The following is a 13,712-nucleotide window of genomic DNA, read 5'->3' on the forward strand; positions in this document are numbered from 1 at the left end:
CAATACAAATCAGCAGAACAGCAAATATAGCTATGCCTGATAAAGGCGTATAATTTTGTATTATATAAAATACAAATCAAGATCTATTAGATCACATATATTCAGCCTTTCCTAACTCACTTGAAATAATCCTCCACAAGAGATTCTTGAAATATCTCAATCTAGTTTTACACATCCTGTGTGCTAAAACTTCCTCTGCTTTTCTCAGAAAATAAACAGATCCCATTGAATCACAAATAAATAACTTTTTCAGAGCATCTACCTTCCTCAATTTTTCTATCACAATTTATTACCATCCAAAAAACTAATGATATCTCTGAAGACAGGAAAATTTCTTACCCAAGTAAAACACTATTCTTGTCAGAAAATCCTATTTTGTTGGCTTTAATGAAAGCAAAAACACCTTCATACATTCATTACTACTTCCTTAGAATAAAAACATCTGAAGAAACTGGCCTTATGTCAATTATCTCAGAGTGGAAAGGTGATTAAGTGAACAGCAGAAAGTACAATAGCAAAAAATAAGCCCTCTTGGCTTCATATTTCCTACTCACTTCACTCCCACTACCTTTAACTCTGCTAAGATTTTTGCAAGCACCTAAGCAAACAAAAAAGCCTGAAGGTCTAAAAGCTGATTATCATCACACTGTTCCCCTTAAAACTCTCTTAGCCAGAAGGAGATATGTGAAATCTAATTGAAACACATTTCAAAGCTGCCACAAACCCAGGAAAACGGAAAATAAAATTTCTCCCTTTATTCTTTGTGCCAGCCTCCTTCAAAGGACAGACCTTACAGAGCCACCAGTCTGAATGCTGGACATCAAGGGAAGTCTTTAAATGAGCAAGGAACGTCTTGCATATGGAGCTGAGTTTATAAATCAGCACACTGGTGAAAGGATGAAAATGTTTGCAAGCCCAAGAACGCTCACCTGTCACTTTGCTTGTTACAGAAGTCATTCCTTATTTTATCTACTATAGAGGTTCTGGGAAGGATATTGGTTTTGTTCTTTTTCTTGGCATCACTCTCAACCACCACAATCAGCCAGTCCACTGAGCTGTGAGCTTTGAGAACATTCTGCCACTTGGTGATGTCATCCTTGACTGTGGTTTTGTACACTTCCGTGTCCTGGGATGAGAAGTGGTGAATCATCAAATCAAACAGACATTCTGAACAATTTCAAAAGGCAAGTCTTCTTCCAAAAGAAGGCAAACAGAAGCACATATCAAAAGGAATTACTGACAGTAAGTTCACTTACTGAAAAAAATCAAATGAGGTAAAGCATACTAGAATACTAGTCTTTTAATTTAATTCATTTCCAGTATTTTGGTTAACAGCAAATATAGTATTTCGTTTATTGTCATTCTTTAGATGACGGAAATTAAGATCTTTAAACATAATTTAAGCTCTTTATTTTACACCTTCTGGAGCTTTACAATAAAAACATGTTTGAAATTACAAAGCTGAACTGTTTTATTCTCACATAGCAACGGACGTGTGATATTCATACCTTCTGCACTGCTCAAATCTCAACCTGCTTAAAAGCTTTTTCATAAAAATAAATTTTTTTTAAAAAAGCAGAAGCATTGTTTGGAATTATTTTGCTTCTGGGTTGGTGTTACACAGACAAATTCAGATAATTCTTAAGGCTGTTCTGGATTCCTTTTGAATGGTCACAGATCAGATGTCACCTGCACCCTTCATGTGGATAATTAATTCACAACAGAAGCAAACCAAAAGGCAGTGAACTGGAGATAAACAGGATTAAGACATTCCAAATCTTGCCCAGTTATATTGCTGACATCCACCAGTACCTGACATACACAGAAGATGAAGCAGGAAAAAAAAAAAAAAAAGCTTACCTTTGGATTTCAGCACATCAACAGATCATAACTGAATTACCCTGGTCACATTTCTGTATTATGAAAAAAGTACAGTGTTCTACTGCAGGATCACTGTAAGATCCTGGGGATTTTTGTGACAAAATACTGAAAACAGGTTATTCAGATGCCTGTCCTCTTAGTGTCAAGTAACAATACAAACAGATACTGCTTATGGCAAGAAGTGCTCAAGCTAAGTTTTGTTTCCAGCAATATATCAGGCATGCATGCTTTTGCAACCCAGGCTTAATTGTTTTGACTTTCTGCTTGTGCTGTTATTTTCTTTTGTTTTTCATGTTTATGTGAACAATTTAACTTTAAAATTTGAGCTTTTCCGAGTACTTACACAACATTCTGTCCAATAAATATGAAGAAAGGGAAAAGTCAAAAGGGCCTTATTCCCCTCTTTGGGTAGTAGCTCCTCTTTAAACTGAACAAAGTTGGATTCCAGGTGAATCATCTTCGGAGCACGGCCGTAGGACCTACAGAGTTTAAAAACTGAAATTAGTGGACAGAATAGAAAAATTAACATGTGGGGAAGAGGAATAAACTGAATTACTCTGGCACTGGAAACCCACAAACTACACTCACTGCAGTTTGTATAATGTCAACTAAAATTTGGTATTGCTTGAAATGAGATAAAAGCTCCTTTTTGAAGAACAGGAACTAGAAGCTCTTCAGCTTTCTTTTAGGAGAAGTTTTTCTGTATCTCTAGGACAAGTAAATAAGAGAATTCCCCAAATTTTTTTCCCAGTCACAAAACACTGCCATACCAAACTTTCTGAAGGGAAGTACATCTAATTCCATGTGAGCTCTACCTCTATTCTCATTGAGAGGAAAGCATATCACTTTCAGAAAACAGCTGCTAAAGTACATCAAAGCACACCAAGACAAACCAACAAACCAAAAAAATCAAGAAGAGAAAAGCAGCATTACTATCATTTTCTTCAGGCAAAGCTGAAGGGTTGAAAAGATGATCCTGAAGTGCCCAACATCCACTTTGATTATCTAATTTCTCCAATTTCTTCAAGTCAGTTGCTCTGTTCAACTCAAATTTATGGTAAGAGTTCCTCAGAACACAACAAATACACATTTACCCGAGCCAAAACCAGACACTGAAACAGAATCACAGGATAAAATATAAGTTTACCTCCTCCATTCCATGGGTTCTCTAGGAAGCTGCTGAGAAAGTGTAGGATACAAGGAAGTAAATAAATTCTGATCTCCAGCACCTAAAAGTGAAAGGCATTAATACATTAACATGTGCAAATTATAGAATATATATTAATATGCTATGCTACTAATGGTCTCTGTTATTAAGAACATTTAATTTTGTCTGCTATGTGGAAATTGGAGTCCAGCACTGAACTAGATTTTTTAAAATCACTCTCAAGACCTAATACAACACTTTTAAGAAGGCATTTAATACATACACAGTTACAAACTCCCTACTAAGATTTTGACAGAGCTTCATAATCCATATACCAAAGAGACTATCATAAAGTTGGTCCAACTCCAAAAAACAAAACAAGAAGCTCCTTAGTTGGAGTCATTGTTTTATGTTTTTTTTAAAAAAGGTATATTTAAAAATACTCCAGAATTTAGACTACCCAAACCAGAAGACTGGGTAGAGACTGGTTCCCATCCTTCTGTAGCTCAGCCTACACTGAGAAAATTTAGTTTAGCACATGTTCCATCGTTTACTGGATATGATTCCTCTCTCCTTATTTTCTAGGGCTGTTGTTAATACAAAACGCCTCCCTGACTACCACACTGTTCTTGAAGTCTTCAGAAACATGAGGTCTGTTAACACAGTGCAGGTCTCAAAAAACTACATTAAATACACCACCACCACCACAGGAGGTACTTCTATACAAGTCAGAATTAAATGTAATGTCTACCACAAGAAAAAATTATATTACCAGTAACCTTTCAACAACAATTCTTAAATTCTCTTAGGTACAGGGAGGACATGACAAGGACAAGACATTAAGATTTTAACAGCCTTATATGCAATTCTGCTATTTCCTGGTGGTTTTCCTTTTCACAATCATTCTGCACCCCAGAACAGGAAGATCTCACCTTCCTGTGGAACTGGAAGCTGCAGCTGAAGTACCTGACATCCTTTCTTCTCCGTCCCACCCCCCAGTCTCACATACAGGCACAAAGCAAGGCATTGCCTCCACCTTCTTTTAGCATTCTTTAGTTCATCTTAGAATTCCTTGGCTAGTCCACTCTCCTTTCCCCAGTTTTGTCATATATATTATTATTCTCACATATAATATTTTGATAGCCAGCACTAGCACAATTCTATCACCACACAATTAAGTATATTTAAAAAAATAAGTTTAAAAGTCTGATTAAGTGCAAGAACATGCAAAAACAGCTCTTCCGATGCCTGACCACATTAGGTATTATTCAACAGTGAAATTTCATCAAATAGCTAAAAAACAAAACAAAAACAATTATTACTTTAGCCCTGTTTCTCCAGGAAAGTACTTTATGCTTGATACTTCACCTTCATCCCGACTGAATTAAGTGTAACATACCAAATGCTTTTTAAGACCACAAACCAATGCCCTGAATGAATACTGAAACAAGCGTTAGTCATATTGTTAATGCTGGTTTATACCAAGTTACACCTCTGTGAGCCAAGCCCAGAACAGCCTATTGATTTGCAACTCATTACTGCCCACAGAGAGTGAAACATGGCTTAGTGACTTAGCAGCAGCACGATGACCACATCAAAATGAGAGACTGTGAGCTTGAAGTCTGCTAGAAAGAACAAGCCACATATTTTATCTCTGGAGCATAGCAAAGTATTTTTTCTACACTGCACCTAAAAGATCAATGTATGCCACAAAAATATTCTAGAATTCAACATCTTAAGTAAAAAGGACTACTACTGCATACAGAGGAACTAAAGGATAACGTGTAAGCACCCTGCTATTCCAGACAGCCACATCACATTATCAGCTTAAAACGGGTATATTCATTTTAAAACCAGTCAGCTTTTCCTCTGGCATTGGTTTTGAGGGCATATCAAATACACATAAGAATGTGTTTTATGATCAAGGCAACACAGCCCTCTAGGATTAGAAGAAAAGCGAGAACAGACCTGCAATGTGAAATACACTGGCTGTCTTTGAACACAGACCAAAGCTGCTACCACGTACTTCCAGCACCCAAAGGGCTGCAACATTTCATATTCTGCTCAACTGGACTCTGTACCTACTGTAATCAGCATGTTTGAGCTGATCAAGGCAAGAACACTAAAACTGAAGTTATCAGCAGGCAACACCAGCACAGCACTGACACGGGACCGACTCCGAGACCAGTAAGTACAGCAAGGAACTGTAAGGGCTGTCAGACTGGCAAGATGCACAATCAATTGTGAACTGGGTGCTGTGGGCTGCAGGGAGGGAGAGGAGCACCTCACAGCAAGTAGACAAGAGCACAACCTGCAGAAATAACAGAACAGAAAGTCCCAAAAGATCACTATTTCTAGAGTGGTGTTGAGCAAGTTTCCTACGAATCAAGAGACCTCAAGCATGGCAGAAGTCTCATTTTCTTCTCTCTATATAGATATACGTTGCTGATACTTCAGTAGTTGGGGTATTTATGATCTACTTTCAAAAAAAGAAAAAAAGAAAAAAAAGGAGAAATAAAGGAGAAAATACAAACAACACCACTACAGGAATTTTTGCTTGTATCTGACTGAATTCTATGAATTTAAAATGAAACATTCCAAAACCCCAAGTAACCGTGGAATTCAAACCCAAAAAGTCTGCACGAAAGTCTAAGAATTGTTTCAAAGATTTTGTTGTAGGATCTTCTTTGTAATTTTTTTGCAAGTTGGTGAGGAGGTTGTTTTGTTTGAGGTGTTTTGGGAAAAAAAAAACAACAAACAAACAAAAAGAAAGATGATGACTCAACGCTATCATAGGAGATTCATTTCAGTGGATTGGTCTCAACACTAAGACCCAACCCAAACCATGTATGGCTGTCAGTACCATTCTGTGGCTGTCAGTAATGGGGCCAGAGCGTAAATTATTATCAGACACAACTGAAAAGGCCAAAGAAGGATGTGCATACATGGGAAGGAAAAGTAATTCTGGAATCCTATCATAATTATAATCAAGAAGCCTTCTAGAGAAGGGTTTTCATCTTCCAGAACCAACAGGCAAATAAGACCGAAATATCCCATAAGAGATGATAACTAGGGAGTAACATTAGAGTCTGATAACTTCTTGGAGCACCCACCTCAGCTTTTAAATCACTTATGTCTGAATTAATCTGCTCCCCATCTGATTGTCAACAGACACCCCATATATACAGACAGAACGCAGTAAGTCCTCCAGTGATACCACACCAAGAACAGGGTGCTTCTGCACATGAAGTGGTAACACACAACAACTGAAAGCAGTAATGTCCAAGTGATATAAGTCAAAAAGAAATGCTCCAGGAGAAAGAGAACAAAGCACCTGTTTCCTTTCTTTCCACATGACAAAGTTCAAAAGGTAGGGCCTTTGGCACTTACCTAAACACCTCACGTGCTGTGGGTGGAGAATGGATGAGAGCAGCTCTGAGGAGAAGGAATTGGGGGTGTTGGTTGAGCAGGAGCTCAACGTGATCAGGCCATGTGTACTGACAGCCCAAAAAGCCAAAAGTGTCCTGGGCTGCATCCAAAGCACAATGAGCAGCAGGGGAGGGAGGATTCTGCCCCTCTGCCCTGCTCAGGTGGGACCTCACCTGCAGAGCTGCCTCCAGCTCTGGGGTCCTCAACATGAGAATGACATAAACCAGTTGGAATGGGACCAGAAGAGAGACAAAAACGTGCTCAGAGTACTGGGGCACCTCTGCTATGGACAGAGGCTGAGAACTGGGGTTGTTCAGCCTGGAGAAGAGACCTTAGAGCCCCTTCCAGTACCTAAAGAGCTCCAAGAGGGCTGGAGAGGGACTTTGGAACAAGGGCCTGGAGTGACAGGGCAAGGGGCAATGGCTTTAAACTGAAAAAGGGTAGATTTAGACATCAGGAAGGAATTGTTCCCTGTGAGGGTGGTGAGGCCCTGGCACAGGCTGCCCTGAGAAGCTCTGGCTGCCCCTTCCCTGGAAGTGTCCAAGGCCAGGTTGGATCAGGCTTGGAGCAGCCTGGGAGAGTGAAAGATGTCCCTGTCCATGGCAGGGGTTTGGAACTGGACGATCTTTAAAGTCTTTTCCAATCCAAAGAGTTCTGTGATTCTTTCTTCCTTGTCTTTCTTCCTGACATTTTGGTAGATCAAATCAGTGCAGCCTTCCTCCCTTCCCTATCTAGGACATTTGCTCCACTCTAAATTTGTACAGGAACAATGAAAACCAGAATGACCACCTAACCATGACTTCCAGAGGGAACATGTACTTTGTGTAGCAGCTGTCTAATGCCAAAGAACCATAAAACATTGACATTCTTTAGGTTCATGCCTGCCTGAAACCACCAAAATCCCCAATAATCTATCTTTTTCCTAATAGTTCCCCAACTTCTTTGATGCTTAGAGGCTTTGTCACTATAGCATCTAAATATACCACATTGTTTTGGGTTTTTTTCCCTCTAGAGAAAACTATCCTAGCCCATTAACTACACAGGCAGTTAAAAAAAAAAAATCTCCTGAGGTCAGATGACTAAAGAAGACAAATATTTTCCTTTGATACCACTGACAAGCCCAGTCAACTAAGATAAAAGGCTTTGAATACCTTTAAAAGAACACAGGGACTACACTGGTGTAGTTCTGTTTGGGTTTAATCCCCAAGTATCACTCACAGCTAACCTTTCTGACCCCACTTATTTTTCCACCAGTAAAAAGTTCTACTATGAATCTTTTTTCTTAAATCACTAGCCTGTAGGAAGCGGATCTACCTGAACTACTTCTACCTGAAGTTTTGGTGAGGTTTTTATATTTACATTTTTTAAAGGTCCTCCTCTCTCCCAACTTAAATTCATATTCAAAAGAGGTCTAAAAAACACAACACAACACAGCTCAATTGCTATATAAAAACCATAGCTGATTCACTAGAAGAAAATCCTTTTAGTAAAACTTAACTTTTACGGATTTATAAGTGCAGCAGTAAACACTAACAAGTATGTTCCTCATCTTCTCATGAGTTACGTGATCAAATATTTAAGCACAGAATAATGTATCAAGTACACAACAGTGATGATTTACAATGCAGGCAGGAGTTCTGGTTGAGAACAGGGAAAATGCATTTATAGGATACAGCTGTTAAATGGTCTCACTAGCAGCAAATCATTCAATTCACTTGGGCTACATCCTGCTTCTTGCTAGCACATTTTTTATTACATCTATCTACTAATAACAGAATAACTTTTGAATCAAGCTCCTTTAGTCTCAGAACGATATTCTTAACTGCAAGTATTTATTTTCACCACAAAAAGGTGCAAAATTCTTCCCTTTCCCTCCCCACCCCTTGCTTTTATTAACCTTTCCGTTCCTGCTGTAGACAATTGCAAACATTTTCTATCCCTTTATTCTTTCTATTTTCTAGTCTTTCTATTTTAAGCTTTTGCTGATGGTTTTTCTGTTGCTGCATCACAGCACATTCTGAACATGGACCAGATAAAAATTATGCATGCCATTCTCTTCAAACATTATATATAAAGTCCACAGAGCTAAGACAGATTATTGACAACGAAAGCAAACATGCAAACACACAACATAAACAGATACTATGAGCTGATTATGGAATATTCCACAACTAAATGAAGATAATTACTAAAGAACAGCTTGTCAGGAAAGCTCTGAAAAACCTATTAATTACTTCATTTAGCAGAATTGCCTTTAGTCTTCAGCCTTCTCTTCACATTGATAGAGGTAATAACTTAAGTGCAAATCAGCTACATAAGGATGAGTTCTTTGCCCAATATATATGTGCAACAACATTATATTGAAGCTCCAAAGACTTCCTCGAAGTTTCAAACAGGATTCCTGAGAAGGAAACACTGGGTTTCCCGAGAAAGCAATCTGTACTGGTTTAGAGATTTTGTAAAGTCAGCGTTGTACAGAAACTACTCAAGTTCAAGATGATCAATACAAACACTCAACTTGCTACTGCAAAAAAAAAAACAAACCCCCAAAAAACCCAAAAAATTAATTACGCTAAAAATAATCATTCTACAGCAGTGAGAAAGCTGTAAGATGACTCAAAACACTTCATAAGCTTACCAGATCTGGTAGCAATGCAGATAAATTGCTACAAACTTGAGTTGAGAGCTCGCAAAGTAACGTGCCAGAGAGCAGAACCACAGCTGGACAGTGAAAACTCTCCAGTGGCTTTGCAATCTAGTAAGACTGACAGTGTAAAAATATATAGCTCGAATTAATTTGGAATTGAGTCATCATGGCTCAGTCCTATCTGACATTAGTGATTTAACATTCAGGGGTGCTGCCATACTGAGAAAAGAGAAAACACATAAAGGAACAGCAGCTTTCTGTGAATATACTACTTTTCCCACACTTAGAAAATATGGCTGTCTGTATGGGTAGAGAGACTCCAGAAGTTTGTCATGCCTTGCCCAGTTCTATGAATCTGAAAACTCTCAGTTAAAACTACAGGTATTTCCAGTGATGCAAACACAATAAAAACAAGGCTAATTGACCTATGCACAGCTTCTGAAGGTAAAACAATAAAGTTACAGCACTAACATGAAAAAAAGTACTCACAAAAAACTGCATGAAGCAACTGGCATCAGATATCCAAGACAGGTAGAACCTACCATTTTTTTTCCACAGGCCAAAGCCTGTACAGAGAGTGCTAAATTCAGGGTTGTGCCAACATAGTAAATGTACTGTTACAATGGAGACTAACTCACAGATTTGAAAGCATAACTCTCTTCCCCAAAAAAGCCTTCCTTTCAGAGCACTGTCAAATTTATTTCAGGAAGGTAAAAACACTTGTTTACAAAACAACTCTGGTACGCACAGTGTTGAAAAGAAGTTTTCACTATGACCAAAACTCCGTCTTCAGTTCTCTCTTACTAAAATCAAACACTAAGAGTTAATAGGAGTTATTTCATTATGTAGAAGTTTACCTGACAGAGATTAATCTAAATCTTGTAGCAAAAGGAAATACTTATGTTCTGAAAAGCACCCTCACTTAACCTTCACTCTTGCTTCATATAATCAGAACTCAGCCATCTCCTCAGGTCTGGTTTTCCCCCAACGTGTGCCTCCTGGGTGGGACACCTATCCCAGACAACTCCAACTGCCTGAAACTGGAACCACAGACAAAAGATAAATTGTGTTTGTTGAGTAATTTCCAACACCATGGCTTTTAATGTGTTTTGCAAGAAACCAACACCAAGTCAATTCTTTCCCTGGAAGGCCAAGCCTCAGCTCTCTGTAAATCTCTGGCCATATAATGCTTAGAGGAGCTTTCCTTCAAGTAAGTCATTATTGGTGAATGTACTTATTTGAAATACTACAGTCTCTAAGTACTCCATTTCTCTGAACAGAGAGGAAAGGAAACTAAAGCAGTTACAGTAAAATGCATCCCCCATTGAAAGCAAATGTTTTGGTTTAAAATGTAGCAAATCATCCTTACTACATTCACCAGAGAGGTAACCTCTGAGCACTTCTGCTGAATTAACTTTAACTACTGAATTAGGCTCTCAGATCAAGCTACTCTAGTCCATACCAGTAAATATACTACAGTTGTGCTTGTCCAGAGCACTAGGAATGATAACCTTGCTCCAGGAGTGAGGCATATAAATGACATGTAACGCTCACCTCTTATCTCGTTTGTAAGTCTGCTGCTACTATACTGGAGAGGGATAAGAACAAAACATTTTACAACCATAATATATGCTCACTCACCACACAAAGTTAGTATTGTTTTCCATGCCAGGCAACTGGGCTTGATTGAAATCTGGTTAAATTCTGTGTTTGGAATTTTGAAAATTTTGTTGTGCAAAGAGACCAGAGTTCTCTTCAGCACTGACTAACAAAAAAACAAAGGTTTTACCCTGAGGTAAAACTTAGTGTACTCCAACAGTCCAAAATGTTACTTATTCAAATAAGACTGACCTGCACCACCATGTCCCCCTGTCTCACACATGGAGATTCTCCAATTCTGAATACTCATAAAGCCAGAAAATCTAAAAAGCAAGCCCCCACAGCCTGAACAACAGCATTAACACCAGCTAGCTATATCCTCCAGATGTTTCTGATATACACATTTTTCTGACTTTAAATCTGAAGTGAAATGGACTTCAAAATTCTTGAAATAGGTGAGTAGAGAAGATTCAGTACAGATCCTGTTCATTTCAGCTTATGAACCGCATTCAAAAAAAAGGAAAAAAAGTTTAAGACAGAAAAAAGCACATTTATAAAATAGAAAATACATACACACGGAGTTTCACAATTATACAGCTACAAGGTTACAGTTGGATACTTTTTCTAAGGTCTAGGATCTTAATCACCAATAAATGCTGACTCCATAAAAAGACAACACAAAACTGTGAAACAAGTTTCTATTTCACAGGCACATAAAGCATTCCCAGTGTTCTAGTGACAAAGTGCAAATATGTATTTTGTTACATCATCAGTAGAAATCCTTCTGACTGAGACCAGTCACTGGCTACTTTTTCTTAAAAAAAAGAAAAAGCAGAATTCTCTATGCCGATCTCATTCACTTTACCTTTTTACTGACGGCATTATGGATGTAGTTAGAATAAAAAAGACTATTCCAGTTACAGGGAACCTTCCAGGATCATCTGGTCCAGCTACATGACTACACTTCAGGACTGACCAAAAGTTGCAGCATGTTAAGGGCACTGTCCAAATATCTCTCAGACACTGACAGACTTGGGACAGACTTAGACACCTCTCTAAGGAACCTCTTCAGGGCTTGACCCCTCTCCCGTTAAAGAAATGCCTCCTAATGCCCAGCCTAGTCCACGTGCTTGTTTTAAGTGAGCTTTGAGGGGTTTTTTTTGACCCCTCTACAGCTGTCAGAGCAGGAAGGCTCAGGTTTTACATCAGGAACACCTGGCTGTCTCTGATACCTAAAAGAACGAATTCACCGCTGGAAGCACGAGATCCCTTTTCGTCTAACTAAACCTCCTCAGGGACGGAACCCAAGCACAGCAGCTAAATTATAATGTCAGTGGGAAGGCATCAGCGGGATCGCCGCAGAGGAAGCCTCCTCTCAACTTCTCTTGGCACCAGCAAAGCCACACAAAGCTCGCTGCCAGGAAGTTTGGGGTTCACGATTTATTCTCGTATTTTACCCTCTTCCCCTGAACACCTCTGCGCACGATATTCGGCTTGTTATTTGCTACAGAAACAACCCCAAGTTTGCTCACTGCCATTAGAAAGGGGGCGAAGCAGTGAAGAGGCACACCCCGCCATCAGATCCCTTTCGCTGGCGCCCTGTTCCCCACGCGGAGCTGCGGGAGCCCCCCAAAACCAGCCACCCCCTCCTGCCTCCCCCCGGCCCTCAGGGGACACCGGCCGGACCCCCGGCAGCGGCGGCGGGGACACTCACAGGTCACGATGGGCTTGTTCTCCATGGTGTAGATCACGGGGGGCTTCTCCCTGCCCTCCTCCTCCTCGGCGGGGTCCATGAGCGGGCGGGGTCGTCAGCCCCGGCTCCCCCGCCCGCCCGGCGCCATGGAAACACCGCCGGGGGGCTGGGCCGGGCCGGACCGGGCCGGGGGTGGTGCCGCCGCTGCCGCCCCCCCCCCGCCTCCCCCCACCCCCTTCCCCCGTCCCCGCAGCGCCGCTCCGGAGGGGAAGGCGGGCGGGAGAGGCTCATCCGCTTCCTGGATCACCGGGCAGGCATTACCGCTTCCGGGGAGCGCCGCCGCCGGGGAACCCGGAAAGGGGGGAATGCGGCGGGGAAGGAAGGAAAGAAGGGAAGGGAAGGGAAGCGAAGCGAAGCGAAGCGCGGCCCGGGGACGGAGCGGGGGTCCCGGCCTGCGGCCCCCGGCAGCCGCGGGGACCCGGGGCGGGGCTGCCCCTGAGGGAGGGCCCGAGGCACCTGAGGGTCAGAGCTCCCCGGGCCGCCCTGATCGGTGACAGCCGGCGCGAACGGGGGAATCACGGCATGGTCGGGGTTGGAGAGAGCTCTGGAGATCGCTCAGGCCATCTCCGTGCCCGGGCAGGGTCACCCGGAGCAGTGACACAGAACACATCCAGGTGGGTCTGGAATGTCTCCAGACAGGGAACTCCACGCCCTTCCTGGGCAGCTGTTCCAGAGCTCTGCCGGCCTCAATGGAAAGAAGTTCCTCCTTGTGTAGGGGTGAAACTTCCCGTGTTTTAGTTCATGTCCATTGCTCCTGGTCCTGTCGCTGGGCACCACTGAAGAGTCGGGCACCATCCTCTTGGCACCCTCCTGGGAGATATTTATAGCGATGGATGAGATCTCAGCCTTCTCTGGACTAAACAAGCCCAGCTCCCCCAGGCTGTCCTCATAAAAGAGATGCTCTTTATTAAAGTGAATCTTATTTAAATTCATTGCAGGACTTCTGCGAGGCTTTGGTGGACTTCGTGGGCAGCTGCCCGATGTGTCATTCCCATGGCTGTTCCCGGCTAGTTCAGTGGGAATAAGTGTATTAGGGATCATATTTTCCACTGACTTCAAATATATAAGTGAATATGACCCTTGAAGTTTAATGGTTTATAATGTAGGGTTTTAACTGTATAGAGATAATAACACCCCATTACACTTCTGTTGGGTCTAATTAGTGGTGCTGGATACATGAAATCGACCCCTTTACTTTAGAGTGAGATGTTATTCCTTCCTTTAAATAAATCTACTGTTCACCTTGGTCATCTGCA

General features: G+C 41.2%; 1 protein-coding gene across 1 annotated transcript in view; it reads right to left on the reverse strand.

Annotated features, from left to right (window-relative positions):
- TRAPPC10 (trafficking protein particle complex subunit 10) overlaps positions 1–12,496 on the reverse strand; it is a 36,869-nt gene extending 24,373 nt beyond the window's left edge. Inside the window, exons 1-4 of the mRNA XM_062488145.1 lie at positions 12,418–12,496; positions 3,029–3,110; positions 2,225–2,360; positions 930–1,126 (exon numbers count right to left, since the gene is read on the reverse strand). Of these exons, the coding sequence (XP_062344129.1) occupies positions 930–1,126; positions 2,225–2,360; positions 3,029–3,110; positions 12,418–12,496 (494 nt within the window). The remainder of the gene's footprint in view (positions 1–929; positions 1,127–2,224; positions 2,361–3,028; positions 3,111–12,417) is intronic.
- Between the last annotated feature and the right edge of the window lie 1,216 nt (positions 12,497–13,712).

The sequence above is a fragment of the Cinclus cinclus genome, chromosome 2 (genome assembly GCF_963662255.1).
Source record: "Cinclus cinclus chromosome 2, bCinCin1.1, whole genome shotgun sequence".
Classification (NCBI taxonomy): Eukaryota; Metazoa; Chordata; class Aves; order Passeriformes; family Cinclidae; genus Cinclus; species Cinclus cinclus.